This window comes from Tursiops truncatus, chromosome X (assembly GCF_011762595.2).
Source record: "Tursiops truncatus isolate mTurTru1 chromosome X, mTurTru1.mat.Y, whole genome shotgun sequence".
Classification (NCBI taxonomy): Eukaryota; Metazoa; Chordata; class Mammalia; order Artiodactyla; family Delphinidae; genus Tursiops; species Tursiops truncatus.
The window spans coordinates 110,617,526-110,644,742 of NC_047055.1; the positions used below are offsets into that span (position 1 = coordinate 110,617,526).

The 27,217-nt window shown below is 40.6% G+C and overlaps 1 protein-coding gene across 1 annotated transcript in view; it reads right to left on the bottom strand.

The window, feature by feature from the left end:
- Positions 1–27,217, bottom strand: part of PHEX (phosphate regulating endopeptidase X-linked) — a 203,805-nt gene that overhangs the window by 151,342 nt on the left and 25,246 nt on the right. The window contains exons 5-7 of the mRNA XM_019927702.3: positions 12,517–12,603; positions 8,900–9,126; positions 922–990 (exon numbers count right to left, since the gene is read on the bottom strand). Of these exons, the coding sequence (XP_019783261.1) occupies positions 922–990; positions 8,900–9,126; positions 12,517–12,603 (383 nt within the window). The remainder of the gene's footprint in view (positions 1–921; positions 991–8,899; positions 9,127–12,516; positions 12,604–27,217) is intronic.

Here is a 27,217-nt window from a genome sequence, read left to right on the forward strand (position 1 = left end):
GCAGAAACAGAGGTTCCCCAGATTGGCAAAAGTTCATTCTGTCCACTTTCAAGAAGGAAAACTCGCCAACCTTCTTCCATGAGTGTCCTCAGCCAGAAAGGTGCCTAGGATCTCGGCTAGCTTCCTGCCCTCCAGAGCCTCCTAGATATAGGCTTTCCTATCAGCAAAGGAGCAGGCACTTCCACTGTGAGCCAGCACTTCCCTGTCGAAGTTCCTGCATTCTCAGGCTAGGCCAGAAACCCGAGCACTCCCTGGTCAAGGTTCCCCTGGGTCTGAGGCTCCTCTGGAAGCTCAACAGAGGTTCCAAAATGAATTGAAAGTGTTAGGAATGAACCAGCTCTAATCCAACCTCCAGGAAACTCCTAGGTCTCCAAGCCAACCCAAGAAGTCAGACCAGATTTATCCCATCTGGTTCTCATTAACCTTAAATTAACCTGGGGCACCAGTTAAAAAAAGATTCCTGGGCCTCACTTCAAGTCTACTAAATCGGACTTTCCATTGCTGAGGCCCAAGAATGGACATTTACTAGAAGCTTCCCAGGTGGTTCTTAGCAGTACAATTTGGGAACCACTGGTCGACTGGGTGTCCACGCCCATGCTGCTGCAATATACTGTGAGCTCTCTGCACTTCTGAGGAATGGCTGCAAGCTCATTCTTTGGTTACTCAATTTGGGTGTGCTGTCTTCCCAGCTTGATCATGAGGGCACTGAGCACAGGGACTCATACAGCCTTCATTTTCAGACTTCCAGAAAACAGGGAGTGTCATTTATCTGCCGAAATGAAAGGCCTTTGCTTCCTACATTGGGAATATGGTCATCAAACACCCACACTGCTCAATTCTAGTAAAGAGTTGGGAATGTGAGAACAATTTATGAACCCAAAAATGCCTGACAAGATACAGAGTTGAATGAGTAAAACTTACAGACTTGGCTTCTGTGCTATTATCAAGGTAGTCTTCCCTCACGGCTAGGGAGAGCGCTGCTTGGTCCAGCTGTTGAAACAAAAAACAAAGCATTTGCTTGCACTGTAAATTCTTAGGTACCATGTTATTAACAAGAGTCATGAGATCTGCATACCAGCCATATTTAGAGCATGTGTTACCGTTACAAAAACAATTCAATGCAATCAGAGCTACATGCAAGTAGGCACTTCAGCAATGACTGTTATACAGTATCAGAGACCTGCCCCTCCTCCCCTGATTCATGGTTTCTAATCCTTTTGAGTTTCTAACAATACTGAATAGCATCAAAGCTATAATATTTGAGTTGGAAAAGGTCTTAGAGATTATCTGACTTTCCCCCTTATTTGGTGGGTGGAGAAACGAAATCCAAAGAAGTCATGTGACTTCCCCAAGGTGACACAGTTGGGCAGAGCTCAGAGGAGAATCATTGTCTTCCATCACCAGATCCACTATTCTTCTCACTGCAGTATTTTGCAAAATGCCAATCCACATCAAGCTGATTAACCAGACTGTGCACCTCCCTCTCCCTAAAATACTGTATTGCACCATTTTGGGGGGGAAAGGAATCAATAATAATTTTGTTTTGAGAAATCTTTGCAAACTTTAGAACCCTCTCTGGAAAGTTTAAGATAGGTAATAAAAATACAAACAATAATCAGACAACTATAGATCTAGAATTATTATTATAGAAAAGTATAGCATAATTTCTTGAATTAAAACTTGCAGCACTGGGACTTTGCTGGTGGTCCAGTGGTAAAGAATTCGCCTTCCAATGCAGGGGACGTGGGTTCGATCCCTGGTCAGGGGACTAAGATCCCACATGCTGCGGGGCAGCTAAGCCCATGCACCACAACTACTGAGCTCGCACGCCTCAACGAGAGAGCCCGCGTGCTGCAAACTACAGAGCCCAAGTGCCCTGGAGCCTGAGCGCCACAACTAGAGAGAGAAAACCCGCATGCCACAACAAGAGAAGCCCTCACCACAACAAAAGATCCCGCATGCCGCAACAAAAGATCCCGCATGCCGCAACAAAGATCCTGCATGCCACAACTAAGACCTGATACAGCCAAAAAATTAAAGAAAATAAATATTTTTAAAAATTAAAAAAAACTTTCAGCACCTTAAAGGCGATCAAAGGGAAGAATACAGTCTTTTCAGAAAATGAGCTACAACAATCAGACATCCATCTGCCAAAAAAAATGAATCTCAACCCACACCTCACAACTTGTACAAAAATTAATTCAAAATGGATCATAGACCTACATGTAAAAACTAACACTATAAAACTTCTAGGAGAAAACAGGGGAAAATCTTTGACCTGGGGTTAGACAAAGAGTTCTTAGACACCAAAAGCAGATCCATAAAAGAAAAAATAAATTGGACTTCATCATCATTAAATATTTTTGCTCTGTGAAAGACATTGTTAAGAGAATGAAAAAGACAAGCTACAGACAGGGAGAAAAATTTGAAAATCACATATATGACAAAGGACTTGTATCCAGCATATATAAAGAGTCCTCACAACTCGATAAGAAAACAAACAACCCAATTTAAAACTGGACAAAAGATCTGAACAAACACTTCACCAAAAAAAAAATTCAAACGGAAAATAAATTAATGAAAAGATGCTGAACATCACTAGTCATTAGCAAAATGTAAACTAAACCCACAATGGAACACCACTGTACATGTACTAGGATGGCAAAAAAAACAAAAACAAAAAAAACTTATAATGCCAAGTGCTGGTGAGGATGTAGAAAAACTAGATCATTCACACACTGTTGTTGGGAATGCAACATGCCAGAGCCACTTTGGAAATTGGTTTGACGGTTTCTTGTAAAATTGAACATACACCTACATGTGACCGAGCAATCTCACTTCCTAGCTATTTACCCAAGAGAAATGAAACTTACGCTCATGCAAAAACCTGCATGTAACTTTATTCATTATTGCCCCAAACTAGAAACAACCCAAATGTTCTTCAACTGGCAAATGGATAAACTGTGATACACAATGGACTACTACTCACTCATAAAAAGGAATGAACTACTGATACATGCAACAGCATGGGCAAATTTTAATCACATTCCAAAAGAGGCAAAACTGTAGGGATGGAGAACAGGGTTTGGGGATGGGGAGAGTGGATGACTACAAAGGGGCAACACGAGGTAAATTTTGAGGGAGCGATGGGACTATTCTCTTTCCTATGGTGGTGATTACATGACTCCATGCATTTGTAAAAACTTACAGACTTGTGCTTCACAAAAAGTGAATTTTAAAAAAAGTGAATTTAACTGTATATAAATTTTTAAATAAAAAATGTTTACGTTCCAGAGCCTTCTCTAAATCTATGGTTGTTCTTTCTGTTTTCTTGAGTATCAGCAACTGCCCAAAAACTGAATAAAACTGAATGCAACAGCAGATTTTCTACCTTAAATCTTATTCACACATTTAAAAAGTTAAGTAAGTTGGGGGAAAAAGATGTTTTCATAACATCCATCTTGCCTGGGTGTATTGCTAAAAACCTCAAATTACTGTGTTCAATCTTCTTCGCTAATTGGCCCTAAACAACCAAATCACAAGCCAGCCTGGCTTCATCCTATTCCAATTCCCAATATACCACCATTTCTTCCAAAAATTAAGTAAGCCAGGAACATGAAACATAATATTATGATTAAGATGATTTGGGTTTCAACTAGATTTAGACCACTTGGAGAATTTTTTGAGCTTCAGTCTCAAAGGAAAGGAAACTGTGTAGACAATATCAAGAAAGCCAAAGCTTCCCTCTGATGAAATGAAGTTAAATCCACTTATTGTAAAAGTTTAGATGATTCAAGTGAAGTTACCAGACCTGTTTTAAACTTTCAGATTGCTACAGTTTCTAGGGAACATCTTAAATACAGCAAACAGATTGAATAAGGTCAGTCAACTAAATCTCATTAGAACCAGATAAACTCTTGAGGCAAAAGACTTTCTCAAGAGGCCAATATTAGGACACTATGTTGTCTGAGGTTTTTCAATCCTTGCATTTATAACTGATCTTAATATTGCAAGTAGAAAGTATAATATATATTTAGGAACTCTAACACATTGAACAGAAATACGAATTTTTTCTCTGACTGCAATACACCACAGGTTAGGAAACAAAACAGTAATACAAAAAGAAACATCTCACACAGTATGATGCAGGAAAAGGACAAAAAAGTTAGAAACAACTTCATTTCCAAGACAGTCTCTCCTTATCATCCTTACGGATTTTGCTAAGAGTCACACAAATGCAGGCACTGGGTGACAATCACTTCAAGTCACTGTTCTGGTAACATATACTGAGACAACCCTGGCATTCCGAACACTCTTTCAGGACCACGTATATTCAAAAGTCTTTTATTGTCCTTTAAATCCTCATTCTTGGTATCTCCTTACACAAAAAAAACGAAACACATGTAGTGAGATATGATGGGAGGCATTAATCTGTCATTTCCTGTATTTGTGTATTTCCTTTCTCCCATTTAAGTCTGTGGCAAATCCTGTGCCATCTTGCCACAGGGGAACTTTACAGAGGACCACTGTGTGGGTTTGAGCAACCCCTGCTTGCCAAACTGCATTTCTTGGCATGGGAATACATGTGCCCATTGGAAAGGCACCCAAAGGCACCGCCTGCTCACCTAGCAGTATGCCTACAGAGCTGTGCCTTCCCAAAGGAGTCATTTTTCTTATCCCCATGGGTTTGTGGGATTACAAAACCCAAGAACATTGAGGAAAATAGAATGTGATGGAAAAGGAAGTCTAAATACACTGAGCGAGAAGAATTTGGGGGTAAGAGAGAGTTCTCCCAGAGCAAAAACAGGATCTAGGCAGCCAAAGAAGTCAAAGTTTCTCACGAGCAGAAGGACTCATCAATGCCCCTAGAAATGGCAGGATTTGAGAGGGAGTTGGGAGGCCCAGGGCCCCAGCAGCGGAGAGGAACACTTGAAGTGGCTACATGGGCTGGGATGGCAGGTTTCTTTTCAGAAACACATAACAGATGATCAGAGGGTCTCCCAATACCCTAGGAGAAGGCTGAGAAATGGAGTAGCCGGGAAGTGGGAAAGGGCCTAGACTGGTTCAGTTTCCAACTAAAAGGTGGGGGTGGGACCTCAGAGTCAGACATGAGACTGACTGACTAAAGAAAATGGCTATTTCTCGCACATCTGAACTTGAGATCTGAGACACGTTTGGCACAGAAATTGAAGACAAACATTCCCCAAATGGTTCTGACCAGTTGCCTAGTCATGCTTTAAGAGAAAGGTACCTTTTGTCACGTGCTACTGTGTACCAGCATCTATCCTGTAAAATGTCACCAAATTCATCCTATTTAAATCTCACAGCAACAGTGAAAAGTAAATTCTAATTCACCCTTCATTCCACATGGGGACAATGAAACTGGGAGAAGTGAAACAATCTGCACACACATTCAGTGAGTAAGTCACAAAGCCAAACCACAAACCTCAATCTCTTTAACACCAAAGCATACTCTTTTCTCCACTATGGCAGTGGTTTTCAAACTATGTTCCACAAAACTTAGAAGGTACTTCAGGGGCTTCAAATATTCAGTTAGATTTTTTATAGTTTTAACTATTTCTAACAAAAGCAACACCCACAAATTCTACAACATTGGCAGCCACAGATACGCTAGTTTTTGTTATCAGGTTCACTGGGTTTTATGCAGATCTCAGAAGAGAGCTTTTCCTACCAATATCTAGACACATGCCTGAACTTCTAGCAGCTCTGTCATGATTAGAAAGACTATAGCTCTATTTTGTTAATTCAGGTGTGTGAATATCCACTCATATAAAATGGTACAAACAGGGACATAACTGAAGCAAATGCACACTGCACTCAAATGCCAGGCCATGCTCAAACACATCAGTTTGGAGGAAGCTGCCATCTTGGCAGAAGAGACCGGTAGTAAGCACATGAGTGCCTCCTTACATTTGGAAAGTGTTCTGTTATTGACAGTTCAGTGTTTCTAGGATCAGTTTAATCGAATATTAAGTGTGCAAGGCAAGCTGTTAAAAATTGATTGCCGTGATCCTCTATTCCCCGTGTTTCCTGTAAGCTGGTGTTAAAACTACGGGCTTGATTAGATCCAAGTTCATTTTTTTTTCCTTTTCTTTTTTTTTTTTAAGATGTTGGGGGTAGGAGTTTATTAATTATTTATTTTTGCTGTGTTGGGTCTTCGTTTCTGTGCAAGGGCTTTCTCTAGTTGTGGCAAAGCAGGGGCCCCTCTTCATCGTGGTGCGCGGACTCTCTTGCTGCGGAGCACAGGCTCCAGACGCGCAGGCTCAGTAGTTGTGGTTCACGGGCCTAGTTGCTCCGCGGCATGTGGGGTCCTCCCAGACCAGGGCTCGAACCCGTGTCCCCTGCATTAGCAGGCAGACTCTCAACCACTGCGCCACCAGGGAAGCCCAAGTGCTTATTTACAACTATGTACATACACACAGATGGTTGTTTTTGGTTGTTTTTTTTTTTTTTTGTGGTACGCGGGCCTCTCACTGTTGTGGCCTCTCCCGTTGCAGAGCACAGGCTCCGGACGTGCAGGCTCAGTGGCCATGGCTCACGGGCCCTTTTTCCTTTTCTTTTGGCATCATTGATAGCATATGCTTCCCACTGCATGGTATCAGGAGGCACACAAAATCTGGTTTTCCAACTGTTAGCAATGCTACCATTAATATCTGGGTTCATTTGATGTCAGTCTGGTCTCTCTATCCTGAATTTCTCCATCAACCATTCATCTAATAGCTTTAGCAGCTATTGGTGATAGTTACCTTAATTCTTTTTTTCATTAGGGATTTTAAAAAATGCTAACTTTTAAATTCTATTATTTCTCCTGTACTTTTAAAGCTGTGATTCTCCTATAAACAAGAATTTTCTCTCATTAGCTATTAGGTTACCCTGAAATCAGTCAAATCTAGTATGCTATAAATTAAAATAGATGTGTCAACCCAATGCACTTGTGATTCTTATTTGGAACCTGAATCAAAGACCAACTGTTTAATTTTTTTAAAGGACATGCTTGAGACAATCAGGAAAACTGAAAATTCGCCAGGTATTAGATGTTAACTATGGAATTACAATTACTTTTTTGGTTGTTGTAATAGTCCTTTCCATTAGATAAACACTGATGCATTTATCAGTGCAATGATATTATACCTTGGATTCTACACAATGTTCCAGCCTGCTCTCCAAAAGGAGGTGTATCAGATGAAACAAGAACAGCCAAAAGTTGCTGGCTGTTGAAGGTGGGTTGATGAGTACACGGGAGTTTGTAGTACTATTCTTTTTACTTTTATTTGTATTATTTTCCATAATAAAATGTTTAAATGAATTCAGTTCTTATACTATATCCAGAAATTGGTGAAAACTGAAGTGGTTACCATTTGCAATTAATTAACCTGTGTGGAAATCAAGATCTATCATGCAATAGAGTACATAAACTGAAGTTTGAAAGACAGTCTCCAACTTACTTCAAAACACCATTTAAGGTGTTTGGAAGGGATACCGTAATAGTTCTGAAATTAAGAATGAGAGTTTTAAAACCTGGTTTGTTTGTTTTTTTTAAGTGAGTAATCTATCAACATGGGACAGAGGTCAATTGGACCATCACCATGGTTGTAGAGCATTGAAGAGCATGTCTTAACCTGAGAGCATTAGAATATGTCTGTGTCATGTTGTTGTTCCATCACCCAGCACAGATATACAGCTGTCTCTGTAACTAAGAATTTCCTCTTGAGGAGATGGGAATTCTTTCAGTGACTAAAGATATTTTTATTGAGACTGCCATTGTCTAAAGTAGAGAGGGACAAACTACAGCCTGCAGTCCAGCCCACCATACAGCCACACCCATTTATGTACATATTGTCTACAGCTGCGTTACCAGGTATAACAGCAGAGTTGAGTAGTTGAGACAGAGATAATATTGCCCGCACAGCATAAAATATTTCCTATCTGGTCCTTTACAGAAAAAAATTTGCCAGCCCCTTGGTATAAATCAAAAAATAAACTCCAGGGTATAGATTTTTAAAAGTTGACTTATATCAGGAGAGGATAATACACTCTAAAGGATTTATATTTCTATGATTTAAATATCAATATATCATTAATATTTTCTGGTTTAACAAAGAACAGAATTGGGGGAAAAGATCAGCGGTTCAACAAAATTTTCATTACTAAAGTAACCACAGAAGCAAAAAAAAAAAAAAAAAAGAATCAAAAGACAAAACAATTTAAAAAGTGCTATTTGCATTCTTGCCAAGTTCTTTGACTGATCAATCTTCCACTGTTGGCAGTTTTCTGACAGTCTCCTGATTTTACCAATGTAATACTCCACCTCAGGGTATGTCCTCATGGCCCATTCCTTTATGGAAGAGATGTTTACTCTCCCAACAGAAAATGCAACCAAGCACTTAGAACAAGTTTTGCCTTATCTTTTGAAAGGAAGGACAAGAGATTCAAGACAACTTGACAATGAAATTTTAGGCATGTACACAAGATGTTAGTGAAGGAAAACAGTGAACCATAGCACATGTTCACTCCTTGGTCAGGGGAATGAGGGGAGAGGAAGAGCAGAGTTCAGAAAGTCTTTGCTCATCTCTCCACCAGAATTAAGGGGCCCTACACATGCTCAGGGTAGATATTCGAGAGCCAGATCACAGATCGCTTGAAACTCACTCACCAGCTTCTTGCAAGGCTGACAAAAACAGTGTGTTAATGATTTACAATCTGCAAATCTGGGGGGGGGGGGTGGGAGGTGGGTAGGGAATAGTCTAGATCCTAACGTTTAACAGAATTTGTAACCTTATCATTTCACTAAGGTGGTATGAGTCTCTTTCCTTGAGAAGGCAACCCAAAAAGGCTAACTTTGGACTAAACAAGCATGATGAAGGAGTCCTCACTATACCTTCAAGATGTGTTCGTTGGACACCTTGTCATCAGAGGACACATACAAACGAATGAACACAGAATTGCTGTATTGCCCACGAAACGTCGCAAGTGTCTGAAGAAGGCTGAACTTTCTCTCTGACCAAACCCCTTCAGGACCGATATTAGATTCAAGCACAGGCCAGCGGAAAGGTGAGTGCCGCAGGATATGTAACAATGGCTTGGCATCTGCTTTTTCGATCGCTTCTGAAAGGGAGCAAATATGAAGAGAGTTAGAAATGCAAACTGGATCACCGAACTAGAAAGCAAGTGTATCTTCTCAAGACAAAATTCCAGTAAGGTCCCAACCTAACTTTTTCGGGAGAGGTGCAGTGGACTGAGCATAATCACAGAAACAGAACTACCTATGATTCATACTTCAGTGTGACTGATTAAACCTGATGTTCTTGCCAGGAGAGCTGACTAGGGAACCTGCCCAATATTCCCAACAATAAAAGATGGGCTCACTATACTGACCCAAGCCAAGGAGCAATGTTAAGCTGAGAACACTCTGCAAAACTAAGGAACAACCCTAACTAAAGGAAACTGCTCAATAAAACTAATCACTCCCCAAAAAATGAATTACTGCTTCAGACTCTTTCATCATCTTTTAGCGCCCTCTTCTAGCTCACCAAATAATACCTCAAAACCTAAACAAGTTAACACACTTCTCAGAGGCACTGGCTTCTTCCTGCAATAGCCTTGAGAAAGTGTACCAGGTAAAATGTCAGGTGTCTTTTTTTTTTTTAATATTATTTATTTATTTATTTTTGGTTGTGTTGGGTCTTCGTTCCTGTGCGTGGGCTTTCTCTAGTTGCGGCGAGTGGGGGCCACTCTTCATCGCGATGCAGGGGCCTCTCACTGTCGCGGCCTCTCTTGTTGAGGAGCACAGGCTGCAGACACGCAGGCTCAGTAGTTGTGGCTCACGGGCCTAGCTGCTCCGCGGCGTGTGGGATCTTCCCAGACCAGGGCTCGTACCCGTGTCCCCTGCATCAGCAGGCAGATTCTCAACCACTGTGCCACCAGGGAAGCCCTCAGGTGACTATTTTAACTCCAATCAGACCCAAGATGCTGAGAGGGGCCTAAAGTGCTCAACAAAGATGGCTGTTAGCCTGATGGAGAAGCAGAAGGAGCCTGGCCCGGCTGGGAATCTGGATTACTCTAGGCCCCAGGAGGTTCCAAAGGACATAGGTCTGGTTTGAGAAGGAGTGTTACTATGTCCTTCTCAAACCAGACCTAGCCTCCAGATTCTGGTTTCTGTACCACATGCAATATGGTTTGCCCTTCTGACCCTACCCAAGTTTCCCATGGAGTAACTGATACCTGAAGAATCCAAGCCAACCACTGAAATAGAATTTTCTTAGTTTCTCCATCAAGCTAGCAACAAAACATTAAGACGGAGGTCAATCAAGAAAATATGGTACTGGCACAAAAAGAGAAATATAGATCAATGGAAGAGGATAGAAAGCCCAGAGATAAACCCACACACCTATAGTCAACTAATCTATGACAAAGGAGGTGAGGATATACAATGGAGAAAAGAGAGTCTCTTCAATAAGTGGTGCTGGGAAAACTGGAGAGCTACATGTAAAAGAATGAAATTAGAACACTCCCTAACACCATACACAAAAATAAACTCAAAATGGATTTCAGACCTAAATGTAAGACCGGACACTATAAAACTCTTAGAGGAAAACATAGGAAGAACACTCTTTGACATAAATCACAGCATGATCTTTTTTTTTTTTTTTTTTTTGCAGTACACGGTCCTCTCACCGTTGTGGCCTCTCCCGTTGTGGAGCACAGGCTCCAGACGCGCAGGCCCAGCAGCCATGGCTCACAGGCCTAGCCACTCCACAGCATGTGGGATCCTCCCGGACCGGGGCATGAACCCGTGTCCCCTGCATCGGCAGGTGGACTCTCAACCACTGTGCCACCAGGGAAGCCCCAGCAAGATCTTTTTTGACCCACCTCCTAGAATAATGGAAATAAAACCAAAAATAAACAAATGGGACCTAATGAAACTTAAAAACTTTTGCACAGCAAAAGAAACTATAAACAAGACAAAAAGACAACCCTCAGAATGGGAGAAAATATTTGCAAATGAATCAATGGACAAAGGATTAATCTCCAAAATATATCAACAGCTCATGCAGCTCAATATTAAAAAAACAAACAACACAATCAAAAACTGGGCAGAAGACCTAAATAGACATCTCTCCAAAGAAGACATACAGATGGCCAAGAAGCACATGAAAAGCTGCTCAACATCACTAATTATTAGAGAAATGCAAATGAAAACTACAATGAGGTATCACCTCACACTAGTTAGAATGGGCATCATCAGAAAATCTACAAACAACAAATGCTGGAGAGGGTGTGGAGAAAACAGAACCCTCTTGCACTGTTGGTAGGAATGTAAATTGATAGAGCCATTATGGAGAACAGTATGGAGGTTCCTTAAAAAACTAAAAACAGAATTACCATATGACCCAGCAATCCCACTACTGGGCATATACCCAGAGAAAACCATAATTCAACGAACCCCAATGTTCATTGCAGCACTATTTACAATAGCCAGGTCATGGAAGCAACCTAAATGCCCGTTGACAGACGAATGGATAAAGAAGATGTGGTACATATATACAATGGAACATTACTCAGCCATAAAAAGGAATGAAATTGGGTCATTTGTAGAGACATGGATGGACCTAGAGACTATCATACAGAGTGAAGTAGTTATCTATTTTATACATATATATGTCAATCCCAATCTCCCAATTCATCCCACCATCCCATATTATACTAATATGTATAAAATAGATAACTAATAAGAACCTGCTGTATTAAAAATAAAATAAAATTCCAAAAAAAAAAAAAGACAGGAGTAGCCAGGGACTTCTCTGGTGGTGCAGTGGTTAAGAATCTGCCTGCCAGGCTTCCCTGGTGGCGCAGTGGTTGAGAGTCCACCTGCCGATGCAGGGGACACAGGTTCGTGCCCCGGTCCAGGAAGATCCCACATGCCGCGGAGCAGCTAGGCCCGTGAGCCATGGCCGCTGAGCCTGCGCGTCTGGAGCCTGTGCTCTGCAAAGTGAGAGGCCCGTGTACTGCAAAAAAAAAAAGAATCTGCCTGCCAATGCAGGGGACACGGGTTCCAGCCCTGGTCCGGGAAGATCCCACATGCCGGAGAGCAACTAAGTCCATGCGCCACAACTACTGAGCCTGTGCTCTAGAGCCCACGAGCCACAACTGCTGAAGCCTGTGTGCCTAGAGCCCGTGCTCCGCAACAAGCGAAGCCACCGCAATGAGAAGCCCATGCACGGCAACGAAGAGTAGCCCCCGCTCACCGCAACTAGAGAAAGCCGGCGCAGCAACGAAGACCCAACGCAGCCAAAATTTAATTAATTAAATTTTTTTTAAAGGCAGGGGTAGTCAAAATCCAGTCTTGGAAAATAGCTCCTTTCTCTAAGCAACACCTTTAAATATTAGTAGAATTCTTAGTAGCTCTCTTTTTCCTTAAACAATATCTTTAAGCATTAATAGAACTCTGAAAAATAAGGGTGGTAAATTATTTTATTTATTTTCTTTATTACTCACTCTCATTCATGCAAGATGAATAAAGGATTTTGGCTTTCTGTATGGCTTCGATGTCCCGCCTTCTACTGATTGATTTCTCCAAAAGTGCTAGGAAGGTTAAAAAAGGATTCATTAGTATCCAGCCACAGGTGATGCTGAGTTGGAGGTCATTTGATAATCAGTCCCAGCCTCCAGAAAATTAAATGTAGAGACAGACAACCCTGGAAAAGATATGTCTATAAAAGATAGCAGAACCGATTCCAAGTTGCTTGAGGTTCAAATAACAAATATTTTTAACATCCTCTTCTCCAAGGTTCTCCTAATTCAAAGAAACCAAAAGTTCAATTTCCAACTGAGACTGGACCTTCTGCCAGGGTTAATGTTTTCTGCCACCTACACACAAAAAAACCCAGAATTCATTTTTTCAAGAACCAAAAATAAGTGAATTCTATTCCTCGTTTCTGCACTGAGTAATATTCTCAACGGAGGCAATTTCATCAGGGTCTGGTTTCTTAAGATTTCTTCACAGTCCAGCCGCTCAGGGAGGTCATCTGTAAGAAATTTCCCATTAGGAGTTTTATTCAATGTTGCATAAACATGCCGTGGACTCGGAAGACGTTGTTTAGACAGGAAATGGAGAAGCAAGAATGTAAAGCCTACCCAAATTGCCTGAAAACTTGCCCATTTACACATTCAAAGTCCTGGCCATTTAAAATGAGGCCATGTATATAAAATGGCTGCCAGCATGGACACAAGCCCACCTGGAGAATGATTTTCTGTTTATAAAATCACTGATGCTATTGTTTGAAGGTAGAAAACGACAGCTGTCACTATTTCATTAAATAAGGAACTAGGAAAGCCAAGACTCAATAAAAACTACCCTCCCCACAAAATAACACCTTGGATGTACCTGAGAATATCAATTTACCAACATGAAGCCAAGACAAAGAATTCCCACACAGCACCATGGCACTGCCTACAACGAGCTATGTCAAACTGCAGTTGTCAAGGAATTTGGTATTTATTTCTGAAACAACCTAGCAGCCTCCAAATGATGGTACAACAGATGCTCCTATAGTACTTTGAATAGCTTCAAGATACAATGTACAGTGCTAATCAAATTAGTAAATAACTACATATTCCCTAAAGCGGAATCTACTTCTAAACTACAAGTTCCACATTTCAAAAAAAAGGAACCCAGAGCTTCTGTCCAGTTTTCTATAAGCATCTGTACATCAAACAAGTACATATAACTAAGATAAACTAAATAAGTTGAGCTCGATGTGGACATTTTCAATTATTTCAACTTGTTTCTTTCTTGTGCATTACCACAGCAATAAAAGTGGGATAACTAGCCCCAAGGATAAAAGATGATTTCTTTTTTTAATAAACAGAATCTCTAAAATCATACCCACATATATTTCTATTCAAATCAGATAATGTGCCTTTCCACCATATTGCTTCCACAGTCATTGGACTGCTGGGGAGACACATTTGAAAGTAAGTAATCCAAATTCCATTTGGGGATGCACTGTTATTGTGATGCTATAAACACTCCACAGGCTGCAAACATGAACACCCTGGGGAACAAAAATAAGCTATGGAACAAAAGAACTCAAAATATTAAATATGTACCTGAGTGTGTACTCAAGGCGCTCTATGTATCACGAGAAGGGGAAAAGAGGACATGTATATGCTAAGTAGGGCAATCTCCAAACCCTAACGGTGCACAAATATCAATAATTCTTATGTGTCAAAATTCTGGCTTCTGTACCAGAATTTGACTTTTGAAACAAATTCAGCTAACACAGGTTCCTTATCATACCCTTTCCCTTCTCCTCTCCTTCTCTTCAAACCCAAGCAGGCAGGAGAACGTTGATATGCAGACAATGTTGTGACAATCAGTTGGCTGCATCCATTTTATGTATCTCTGTATTTCAACTAGTGGTAAGAAGTATAAAATCTAACCTGGAGAGTCATTAATGAGCAGAAAACAAAGCCTATCAAAGGCAATTACTCAGGTTATTACACTGTCCCTAAAGCACTGAGAAGGGCTCATGGGTCACCCATATAAGTGTATTCCCATGATAATCTGCATTGTTTCTTGGAAGATTTCTCAGTCTCCTCTCACCCCCATCCAGGTGTTCCTAACCATGTTACAACAGAGAAGGAAAACTCCAGTTCATAACCTATAGTACAACAAACCTCAGACTTTAAAATCAGTTTCAAAGTGCCTATGATCATCAAAATTTGATATATGTGTGTGTGTGCATACAGGGTAATTATTTCTTCTTCTCACTATGCTCAGATAAAATTGGTTTTGCCCCCCAAAAAGGCAAAATAATAGACAGGGTCAAGGGGGTGAGCTTTCAATCACAAAGACGTGGGTTCCAGTTGCAGCTTGCTGCTACTTTCTAGCTGGAACTTAAGGAAGTTACTTACTCTCCCTAAGCCCCAGTTTCTTCATTTGTAAATCTGGACAAATAATAGCACCTACCTTCCAGGGTTGTGGTGAGGATCAAATATTTTAATGCACAGAAAGTCCCTATCTCAGTGCCGCAATACGTGGTAAGTGATCGATCAATGGTGGCTTAAACAGGCTTCCAGGCTGAGTTAGCTCTACATGAAATTGTAAAGTAATCAAGCTTGTTTCTAGTGCTTTCTCCATAAATGTTTTTTCCTCCTCCCTTCTCAGGATATTGGTAGCCAAAAGGCCTTCTGCTAACCCAAGACATTGGCACTCCTTGTGCAGGACTCTTGCACAAACTGGACCTGCCCTAACAACCAAACAAAAGTCCATGCTCTCAACATTTCCTCTGTTTCCATCGTAGAGGCAACGCTCCAACAAGAGATAACGTCTGAAAATGCTTTGCCACATTCCTCATCCTAGACAACAAGGCCTTTTCTTTATGTACACTTTCTCAATGAAATTATAACATACCTACAGAAAAGTGCACCAATTATAAGTTGAAGGATTTTCACAGAGTAAACACACCCACATAACCAACATTATGACCAGAACCCCTGGAGCCCCTTATGCTCCCTTCCAGTCACTATCTCCAATCAAGACAACCAGCATCCTCTTTTGTGAAGTGCTTACTCAACTCTATTTCCCACATTTCTATTGGTAATCTTTTTTCTTATTAATTTATAGAAGCTCTTTATATATTCTACACACAAATCCTTTGTTGAATATTTGTATTGCAAAGTCTTCTTCCATTCCCCAGACTTCATTTCCTTAATGGTATCATGTAATGAACTGAAATTATTTTAATGTAGTCTAACGTGATCACTTTTTCCATCTTTGGTAAGCATATTTTGTGTGCTATTTAAGAAACCTTTGCCTACCCTGAGGTCATGAAGATAGTGCCTAATGTTCTCCTCTAGAATCTTTACTGTTTCACATTTGGGTCTACGGTCCACATAGATATTGGGTTTTGCCCATGCCTTTGTAACACAGGCTTGGCCTCACAGGGGACGAATCATGTGAGAATTTTAATAAAGAAGGTATTTTTGGTCATTGGGCCTCAAATATTATCACAAAAAATTACTTTTAGTGCATAAAATAGGCATTAACAATGGCTATTCTCCATTAGATTAAGTGCTCTCTGGGTCAGGGACTGAGTCACATTCACCTTTGAACACCCAGGGCTTAGCGCTTAGCATGGTTGGTATTCAATGTTTGCCGAGTTGAATTTCTGTCAAGGAAAGTCTGAGAGAGTTTTTCGCCCAAATGAAAAGGAAATGTGAGAAACTGGACTTATTTTGTTATTTCTTTTTATAATCAGCAATGTCCTAATTATACTAACATCCATTATCTCCTTTTCTCACATTGCAGTCCGCATATCATACAATGAGATCCAAGATTTCATCTGTTTTTGTGAATACCGGTTTTTAAGCTACGTAAGTCTCGTTTCACCAGTGGTCTCAGGTTGACCTTCCACTTCCCTGCTCTTCTATGGCGGGGGGGGGGGGGTACTTACTGGCATTCAATCTCCTTTAACCGCAGAAGCCAGACAGGACTATCAACTCTACTCCGTCCACATTCTCCTGCTCAGACAGGGCCTTTATTGAGAGCTCTGGAATAAGAAGAGGGAATTCCAAACAAAGAAAAACGATACTCCTAAGGACTTGGCAGTCCCCTGGTAAGTCAAGAGCTCACGACAGTCACATACAGCTCAGGCCAGTCATCTGGAGACTTTGCAATATTTAGGACTTTGCCAACTAATACTGTTTTCAAAAACTCCACACGCACAAAGTTTTAGGCCTGTGAGCAAACACCTACCAAGAACCTCGGTGTTAAGGTGACACCATTTAAACAAGATGGTCCCAGAGCATAAGGATTATTTCAAAACACGCTCCTCTGTGTTCTTTCTCCGGACCCTGTAATCCTTTTATGTGCCTGTTCTAAAGGGGATCCTCTGGCTACTTGCTAAGAGCTCGCTGGAGCTGTGTGCCTGATTTGCTTAATATTTAGAAACAGCAACTGCATTCTAAAGCCTTCAGTCAAATGTCATCAAGGTGAATTCTCAATTTCATGTAGATTATGCCAGCATTTCCTTTAGAAATCAGTGGGAGTGTCCTCTTAATTCTAGCGAGGGAGAGAGAGAGAGAGAGAGAGAGAGAGAGAGAGAGAGAGAGCATGAGAAATCAAACTTTGGAAAACCAAATCTACATTTTAAGGGAAGGTGTGCCCTTCCACACCTACATAAGAAACAGAATGTTCTCTAGACACATATTTCTTTAAACCTATCATATGATGGCCTGGTTTCTCCTTTGGTGGTACTTAAAAACCACCTTTGGCTGGTCCATGGTTGAATGTCGCCTCTAATCTTACTATTTTTAGTCTCTGTTGATTTTCCAGGCTACAGACTTCAATCTGGTTTCCAGCCTCCTCAGTTTATTTACCGTACTGAAAAATTTCATTTTTCTAACTTACACTTCATGGGTATTAAGTTCTAATGCAGTTAGATGTGGAGACTCTAAATCAGCTTGCAAAGCTCATTGTTATTCTCATTAAAAAATAAAATTCAAGTTAACTAAGTCATGGTCTGTGGATCCCATAACCCTCATGTTTTCACACGAATTGTGTGACACTCGACTTTGCAGTTCCTCAGCCCCATAGCCGGTCAAGCATGGGATTGACTGAGTCTGTCTGACACACTGAAAAGACAATAAGAGCTGATATTTCCCATTCTTCTGGAAAACTCCCACCCAAACATAGGTAGAGAAGCTGTCAGAATGCTTTTCTCTGTTCATTTTTTATGATCATCTCATAAATGATAATTGTTGGTTGGCATTAGCTTAAGAAAAAGGGGCAGAGATTATTTTAGGGGCATGAAAAACCTCGAACTCATCTATCTAAATCATGGGTTACCAAATAACATAAAAATATTCCCCTTTTAACACAAAAGACCTCTTTGTCCATAATGAAATCAATTTTATACAACTGCCAGACACTACAAAAGTCTCACAGAAGCTAACTCTTTTATTATGTGCACTTATAAGTGAATTTTTAAGGATTACACTTACCAGGGTCACACTTCAAAATAATTTAAATTTTAACATCACTCTTTGATAGCATAGCATTACAATGAATCTGCCAATATAATATTTTAACTCATAAAAATAGCTTTCCTATTTAGATAATTTGAATCTTAGCAGATAATTCAATGTAAGGCCTGTGCTGAACTTAGAGTCATTAAAATTCATCTTCAGTTTTTTTTTCCTACAGTACAAATCTTAATTACATTTTTCCTGCCTATTTCTACCATCTTAACATTACAAGAAAAGGCCATGTATTGTTACATACCCCCCGCAGTGGTCCTTCCTGAGCAGTCCTGAGCCATCCAAGGACCCTGGTGACAGCGTTCACTTATTAAGCACCTGTTCTGTGCCAGGTATATTGTACATGACCTCAATTAATCCCCCACCAACCCTAAGCAGCATGTATCATTAACCCTAGTCTACAGGCAAGAACTGTCATAATTTGTCCAAGGAAACTCAGCTAGTAAAAGTTAGAGCTTGGATTTGGACCCAGGTCCCTGACTCCTGCTCATCTGACCGTCAGGTACCCAGTAAAATTCTGCAAGTCACTTTCCTAAGTAAGAACAAGGCCCCCAGGTAGCTAACCCAGAGGCAGTCCTCATGGACTTTCTTGACAGAGCTCTCCACCATAACTGGAAGAAACGCCTTCTCCGGTTATATCAAGACTTGTTTTTGTAGTGGTGGAGTGACCCTGTGCTGAGCCATCTACCCCCTTTGCCCTGTAACCATATTTGTGACCAGTGACACACACTCCTGATGCTCCTAGTCATAGGTAGGAGGCCTGGTGAGGTTAGATCAAAACAAAATTAGCTGGGCCCGAAAGCTTCACTTCACATTATGTCCTAGTCTAAACCAGTGGTTTCCAAACTTGAGCATGCATCAGTATCATCAGAGGGGCTTCTTTTCGCTTTTGTTTTAATTGAGGTATAGTTGATTTACAATGTTCTGTTAGTTTCTGGTGTACAGCAAAGTGATTCAGTTATTCACATATATATTCTCTTTCATATTCTTTTCCATTATGGCTTATTACAGGATATTGAATATAGTTCCCTGTGCTATACATTTGGACCTAGTTGTTTATCTATTTTATATATGGTAGTTTGTTTCTGCTAATCCTAAACTAATTTATCCCTGCCCCCCCACCCCTTTCCCCTTTGGTAACCATACGTTTGTTTTCTAGGTCTGTGAGTCTGTTTCTGTTTCATAAATAAGTTCATTTGTGTCATATTTTAGATTTCACATATAAGTGATATTATATGGTATTTCTCTTTATCTTTCTGACTTACTTCACTTGGTATAACCTCTAGGTCCATCCATGTTGCTGCAAATGGCATTATTTCATTCTTTTTTATGGCTGAGTAGTATTCCATTGTGTATACATACCACATCTTCTTTATTCATTCATCTGTCAATGGACATTTAAGTTGTTTCCATGTCTTGGCTATTGTAAATAGTGCTAAGAACTTTGGGTGCATGTACCTTTTTCAAATTAGACTTTTCTCCAGATATATGCCCAGGAGTGGGACTGCTGGATCATATGGCAACTCTATTTTAGTTTTTGAAGGAGTCTCCACACTGTTTTCCATAGTGCCTGCACCAATTTACATTCCCATCAACAGTGTAGGAGGGTTCCCTTTCCTCCACAACAACTCCAGCATTTGTTATTTGTAGGCTTTTTGATGATGGCCATTCTGACTGGTGTGAGGTGGTACCTCATTATAGTTTTGACTTGCATTTCTCTAATAATTAGTGATGTTGAGCATCTTTTCATGTGCCTGTTGGCCATGTGTATGTCTTCTTTGGAGAAATGTCTATTTAGGTTTTCTGCCCATTTTTTTGATTGGATTTTTTTTTGTTATTGAGTTGTATGAGCTGTTTGTATATTTTGGAAATTAAGCCCTTGTTGGTCACATCATTTGCAAATATTTTCTCCCAGTAGGTTGTCTTTTTGTTTTGTTTACGGTTTCCTTTGCTGTGCAAAAGCTTATAAGTTTGATTAGGTTCCATTTGTTTACTTTTGTTTTTACTTCTATTGCCTTGGGAGACTGACCTAAGAAACATTGGTACGTTTATGTCAGAGAATATTCTGCCTATATTCTCTTCTAGGAGTTCTATGGTGTCATGCCTTATATTTAAGTCTTTAAGCCATTTTGAATTTACTTTTGTGTATGGTGAGAGGGTGTGTTCTAACTTCACCTTTCCAGCTTTCCCAACACCACTTGCTGAAGAGACTGTCTTTTCTCCATTGTATATTCTTGCCTCCTTTGTCGAAGACTGACTGTAGATGTATGGGTTTATTTCTGGGCTCTCTATTCTGTTCCATTGATCCATATGTCTGTTTTTGTGCCAATACCACGCTGTTTTAATTACTGTAGCTTTGTAGTATTGTTTGAAGTCTGGAAGGGTTATGCCTCTAGTTTTGTTCTTTTTCCTCAGGATTGCTTTGGCAAATCTGGGTCTTTTATGGTTCCATATACATTTTAGGATTATTTGTTCTAGTTCTGTGAAAAATGTCATGGGTAATTTGATAGGGATCATATTAAATGTGTAGATTGCTTTGAGTAGTGTGGCCATTTTAATAATATTAATTATTCCAACCCAAGAGCATGGGATAGCTTTCCATTTTTTTGAACCATCTTTAATTTCCTTTATCAATGTTTTATAGTCCTCAGCATAAGTATTTCACCTCCTTGATCAGGTTTATTCCTAAGTATTTTTTATGTGATTTTAAAAGGGATTTTTTTTTAACTTTCCCTTTCTGATATTTCAATGTTAGTGTAAAGAAATGTAACAGAAATGTAACAAATGTCAATCTTGTATCCTTCTACAAGATTGCTGAATTCATTTATCAGTTCTAGTAGTTTTTGTGTGGACTCTTTAGGGTTTTCTATATATAATATCATGTCATCTACATATGTTGACAATTTCACCTCTTCTCTTCCAATGTGGATACCTTTTATTCCTTTTTCTTCTCTGATGCTGTGACTAGGACTTCCAATACTATGTTGAATAGAAGTGGTAAGAGTGGGCATTCTTGTCTCGTTCCAGATTTTAGCAAGAAGGCTTTCAGCTTTTCACCATTGACTATTATGTTGGCTGTGGGTTTGTCAGAGGGGCTTGTTAAAACACAGAGTGGGGCTTCCCTGGTGGCGCAGCGGTTGAGAGCCCGCCTGCTGATGCAGGGGACACGGGTTCGTGCCCCGGTCCGGGAGGATCCCACGTGTCGCGGGGCAGCTGGGCCCGTGAGCCATGGCCGCTGAGCCTGCGCGTCCGGAGCCTGTGCTCCGCAACGGGAGAGGCCACAACAGTGAGAGGCCCGCATACCACAAAAAAAAAAAAAAAAAAAAAACCACAGAGTGTTGGGTCCTTCTGCCAGAGTGTCTGATTCAATAGCTCTGGGGTGGGGGCCAGAAGTTTGCATTTCAAACAAATTCCCAGGTAATGCTGATACTGCAGGTGGAGAAAAGTACTTTGAGAACCACTACTTTCAACCAACAGCACTCACCAGCCCTCCTTCCCCCAAAGCTTTACTAAGGTATAGTTGACAGTTATCAGCAGTCCTTCTTGATGCCTGTGACCCCAGGACATCACCAGCCCAGATTTCCTCCTCTCCCATTCCCCACCTGACCCAATGTCAGATCAGAAGCTTTACCCTTTCTTTGCTGGTTTCCTCACTCTGTAGCTCCATTTGAATTCAACATCAACATTTTTCAAGGAGAACGTTACTTTGTTTTGTCCTGGAAACACTCTCCTTGCACTGGCCCATTTAGGCCTTAGTCCTCAGTTCTGAAAAACCCGGCTTTGAAAAGTTCCTTTCTTAAAGATGAAATGCAATATGTGTTTGAGGTGAGAGTCGATTCACTGGTTTAAGAAAAAAAAATAATCAGCACTATGCCAGAAAGACTTCCAAATGAAAAAAACAACACAGGATAGCTATTTTCAACTCCTGCTTATACCACACCCTACAGAGAGGAAGAGTGGGATAAATATTGCATCCCTGAAATCCTAAAAAATCTGAGCTCCAGACTTCACGATTCCTCTCTCATCTATGACAGCGGCATCAAAACACTGTAAACATAGGTTTAAAAAGCCACTTCCCCAACTAACCCCTGTTTTCACTCCCACCTTCCATGAGGAGGTGAGAGCAGCAGAGGTTCTATTCTTGGCTATTCAAACCACAGTGTGTGGTCAAGGGCATCTGCCCCTCTAAAACTGGGTTTATGACAGTGAGGGGTTCAGAGCTGTGCTCTCTTTTCTTTCTCTGTCCAGAATCCTCTCCTGCAAAAAAAAAAAAAAAAAAAAAGGAAGCAATGGTATCCTTGGCACAAGCAGAGGACCCAAAAGGGCAAGAGGTCTGGTGGGACAGAAGTTAACTTCCGCACCCACTGGCTGTGGCTGAAGCTCCCCTAGCTGATTCTTCCAGGTGTCTGGGAGCGTTTCAAAAAAAAAGGGGGGCTACAGAGAAGACACAATGACCCTTCATGCTGAAAGGAGAAGAAAGGAGAGAAAAGGATACCCAATAATGCTTGAGGTTTTCTGTAACAAAGAAGACAAACTCTACCTTCATCTGGATCCCAAGCTAGAAAACAGAATAGCATGCTGGGGCCTTCAGAACTTATCTCCGTACATCAACTTCCTCCTCCAAGCCATGCAGCCAGCACGCTCTGGCAAAATACATCGCTCATCGGCACCCCCTGACATGACATTTACAAATGGCTTCCCGCTGCCCGAGGACAGAAGCTAAAATCTTTAAACAGCCTACAAGGCCTATGTGCTCTGGTCCCTCCTCTCTCTTCAGTTTTGTCTTGTGTCCCCATTCCCTTCCAACTCTGAGCTCCAATCACACTGGGCTTCTTGGGTTTCCTCAAAGGCACCAGCTGGACAGAGCCTCTGCTCATGCAGCTCTTTCCGCCTGGGTTAAATTTGGAGACATTTGAAATGCTAGACCCATAATCTGTGGGGGACAAATTATATGGCTGGATTGGTTTGGGCAACTCACATAATTTTCCTGACCTTCGCTTCCTCAGATGTAGGGCAAAGACAGAAATAAACAATGATGGCAACATCACAGAATTAGAATGAGGAACCATAGAGAAAACAAATGATTTGCTAAAGGAATAAAATTAGTAACAAGAAACGCTTGGGCCTTGGGGAAGTGAATTTATGAATTCAGAATAGACAGCAGGTAGGAGAAGCAGTTCAATTTGGAACTCAGTCTAAAAGGTCACTACAGGAAGTCTGGTTAGTGACACAGGCAAACTTGTGAGTGTACTAGCACATACTTGTGAGTGTGTGTTTCTCTCTCATAAATATAAGCTCCCATACCTATCTTAACTGTTGTTGAAAATAAAATTCCCCTCTCATTTTATAAATTAAAAGGTCCATGCATGTTTTAAAAAGTATCTCTCACTGTGCAAATATCAACACTGATGAGGCTTTCCAAACAAACATATCTTGTTTGTGACAAGTTATTATCCAACCAGCCTATAATTAATTTTCCCGTTATGGGTAGTGCCTTTTTACATGGAATGTTCTCTTGACACTTTAAAGCAAATAGTCCGTCATTACTAATTCATTAAGTATTCACACAGATGCTATTAATCACAATGAAGTAATGTGGTATTAATGGGTAGGTTATTAATCTGCAATTACATGCAGATTTCCTAATAAATTCAAGTTGCCCAAGTTTTTTGAGGAGAAAGGCAAGGGAAAACCAAATGAACAAATCTTTCAGAAAACAAATTAAGGGGAAGAAATACCTCTCCCTGTACCATAAGAGAGAACATATAAAATTTCTGTTTTCTTTTCATCTTAAGAAATCTTCGTTCGTACCCAATACAATGACATTTGCATTATACAGGTTTTCAACAAAATAATAATATAAATGAAGGAAAAACAAACCACCCATGCACCCTGGAGAGGAGCTGAATTTCTTTAATGGCATACCATGTTCTTAGATGTAGCAAAGCCTGGCTGCTCAACATGTGGTCCCTGGAACAGCAGTGTGGGCATCACCTAAGAACTTGCCAGAAATGCAGACTCTCATGTCCCTTCTCAGACCTACTGAAACAGAATCTGCATTTTAACAAGATTCCCAGGTGATCCATGTACACATTCAAGGTTGAGAAGAAGGGTATCAAAGTACAGTTTTGTACTTTGTACTCCAGCTGCAAAGTGGAGTAGAAGGAAGTGGGGGAATTTGGCTTACACACCATTGTACATGAAAGCCTAGGTGTGCTGAGGAGGGAACAGCAGGCAAATCTCATTGAAATTGTTCAGAAGTACATAAACAAGGTGGATGTGACAAGCAGCTGGGGAATCTGGATTATTAGGAATACAATTTACATACCATGTTTCATGAAATCTAAGAAGCACGTTTTTTTTTTTTCATCTTAACATCTCTGAAATTGGAATTCATCTTAAAGCTGTCAGCCAGGTACAGTCACAATGTAGATGCCATCGCCTACCCATGTGTGACCTTGATCTAGCAGTTCTTATTGTCAGCACTTCAAATGAGCTGGTTGCCGGGCTAGGAAATTATCGCTTAACTCATCTTCAGAAAGATTTCACTACAGTTTGGCTATGAAATGAAAACTTACTGTATATCCAAAAAGGCAGTCTTGGAGGAAAATCCCTGAGATGACTGGGAACACATTTTAAAGAAATGCTGAATCACTGCTGTTATTGATGGAAAGAGGAGAGTGTTTTGTGAGAAAACAGAAGTACTGATGGTTTGAAATCAAAAATACTGTGAGGAAGTTTTAGGAATACCTTAACCCATCTCTTCTGCTTGCGTTTTCCTTTTTAATTAATGCAAAAGACTAACGTGATAAAAATTAATGTCTAAGTGTAAAAAACTTTCAATGAACATAAAATAAAAATCCCAAGTGCTAAGAAACCACTGTGTAATAGCTTAGTCTTAGTTAGCATACATGAAATAGTGGTGCACCTTGCAGTTGACAGTCTTTTTGATTCATTGAAATATGGTATTAATTTAGTTGAGGCTATGAAAGACAGCAGTGTTTGTGTGTTCTCCTGCTTAATTTTAAGTCAAATAAATATAACCAACAAAACTGCAATAGCATCACCACCAAAGAAGACCCAGTATTTTTCCTCCTGGGAAATAATAAATGTGTCCAGAATATTCAAGCTGTGTTTCAATTTAAATAAAAGAAGGCGAGAGAAAAATTATTCCAAATGACTGCAAAAGCATTTTAAGGACAACTGAACCTCCGGTGAGATGAGACATTTTAGTTCCTGAATGCTGGGTCTCACATCCAGGTCTCAGGGGCAAGAATACAAGTCTGGCTGAGCGGGGAGGCAGGCGTGAGACCTCTGGCAAGGGCAGCTTCGTGGGCGTCCTGCCACAGCGTGGGCTATGCAGCCTTCAGACCTCAGCCAGAGCCACAACTGCCTTTCCTCACCCAGCACTTCCCACACAGTCCCCACTAGACACGTTTCATTCTGGCAACGACCTGCAGCTTTCAAACCCCAACTTCCTCTTCTCCACAGCTCAGAGATTCCAGACTGACACGAACACCTTTGACCTCAATTAAAATAACTGAATTTTAATGTCTTAATTTACTCGCACTGGTGTGTATCCAGAGCAGTGTGTAGTCAAGGGGGAAAAAAGAAATCTCTTTCCTTACATTATTCCAGGACTTGGTCAAAATGTTGGGAAATATAAATTGCGAGAAATTAATAAATTAGGGCATTGCCCAACAGTCTTTAATGTGCGCTAGCAAAGCATACTGCCAGAGTGGTTATTTTCAATGGTTCTCGTTTCAGAAAACTCACAGAACCTTCTCCAGTAGACAGTGGCTACAGTTCTCTACTTGGTTAGTTAGACTGGACATCACACTTGAGTAGGTTCTCAAACTTGGCCGCAGGTTAGAACCACCTGCAGGGGAAGGGTGGTTAAAAAACCAGAAGCCAGCCTGTACCACCCCAGACCAATTACATCAAAACCTCTGAGGATGGGACCCAGGCATCTGTGTCTTTCAAGCTCCCCTGTGATTTCAGTGTGCACCTGGGGTTGAGGAGCACTGGTCTAGAACTGCCCTGTCCAATTCAGAAACGGCTAGTCGCAAGGGGCTGTTGAGCACCTGAAATATAACTGGTCCACAAAGGACACATGTTGCAAGTGTAAGATGCGTAGTGGATTTCAAGGACTTAGTAGGCAAGAAAAAAACGTAAAATGTCTCACAAATAAGTTTTTTTATATTGATTCCATGAAATGACAATATTTTGGATATGCTGGGTTAGATAAAATACATAATTTCACCTGTTTCCTTTTTACTTTAATGTAGCTATTAGAAAATGTAAAATTACATGTGAGTTGCATCTGTGACTCATTACATTTCTTTTGGACATCACTGCTTTGGAAGATGCCTTTATAGGTCACTAGCTGTGTGAATATGAATGAATTGCTTAACCTCTCCAAGCCGCAATTTTCACAACTGTACAATGGGATAATACCACCTTCCTGGTTTTCAGGGGTTTTACCAGGTCAAAATAATCTGAATTCTAATCCTAGCTCCATCGCCTATTAGCTGTGTGATATTGGGCTGGTTATTGATTGTACTGCTCGGCTACTTCTATTTCCTCATTCCCAAAATGTAGATAAACCTTCCATCTTACAGGCTTGTTGGGAGTTCAGTTTAGAGAGTTCAACAAATGGTAACAAGGGTATTATTAAATAAGGTCACCTCTATTAAGTGCCTAGAATGTTAGGGCCTGCTCTGTGTGATCTACTCTTACGAATTTGGGGAGGGGGCGATCTGTTAAAGGCTCACTTCACAGTAATGAGAAGAAATACCCCCATTATTAGTAAATCAGGGGAGAAATGGGGATTTTTCCACATTGTAAAGATGCTCAACCCATCCACACCTTCAAGTTGCAGTTGAAAAGTTCTCAGAATTGAGGATGAGAGCACAGCTGAAATCATCTCATCAGGCAGTTTGGAAATGCGAGAATGAAATTTTCAACTCCGTTTGGCCATGCATTTGTGTGCAACCAACTTTTAAATTTTTCTGGTGCCTGAGTTTTGCCACTGACCAATTAGGAGTATAGTAAAGGTAAGTGATTGTCCCATTTCTCTAAGACACAGGTTTCAAGGCCCAGGAAATCTGAATCATCTGCTTCTGCTGTGAAATCTGGATGACCCTTGGAAGTT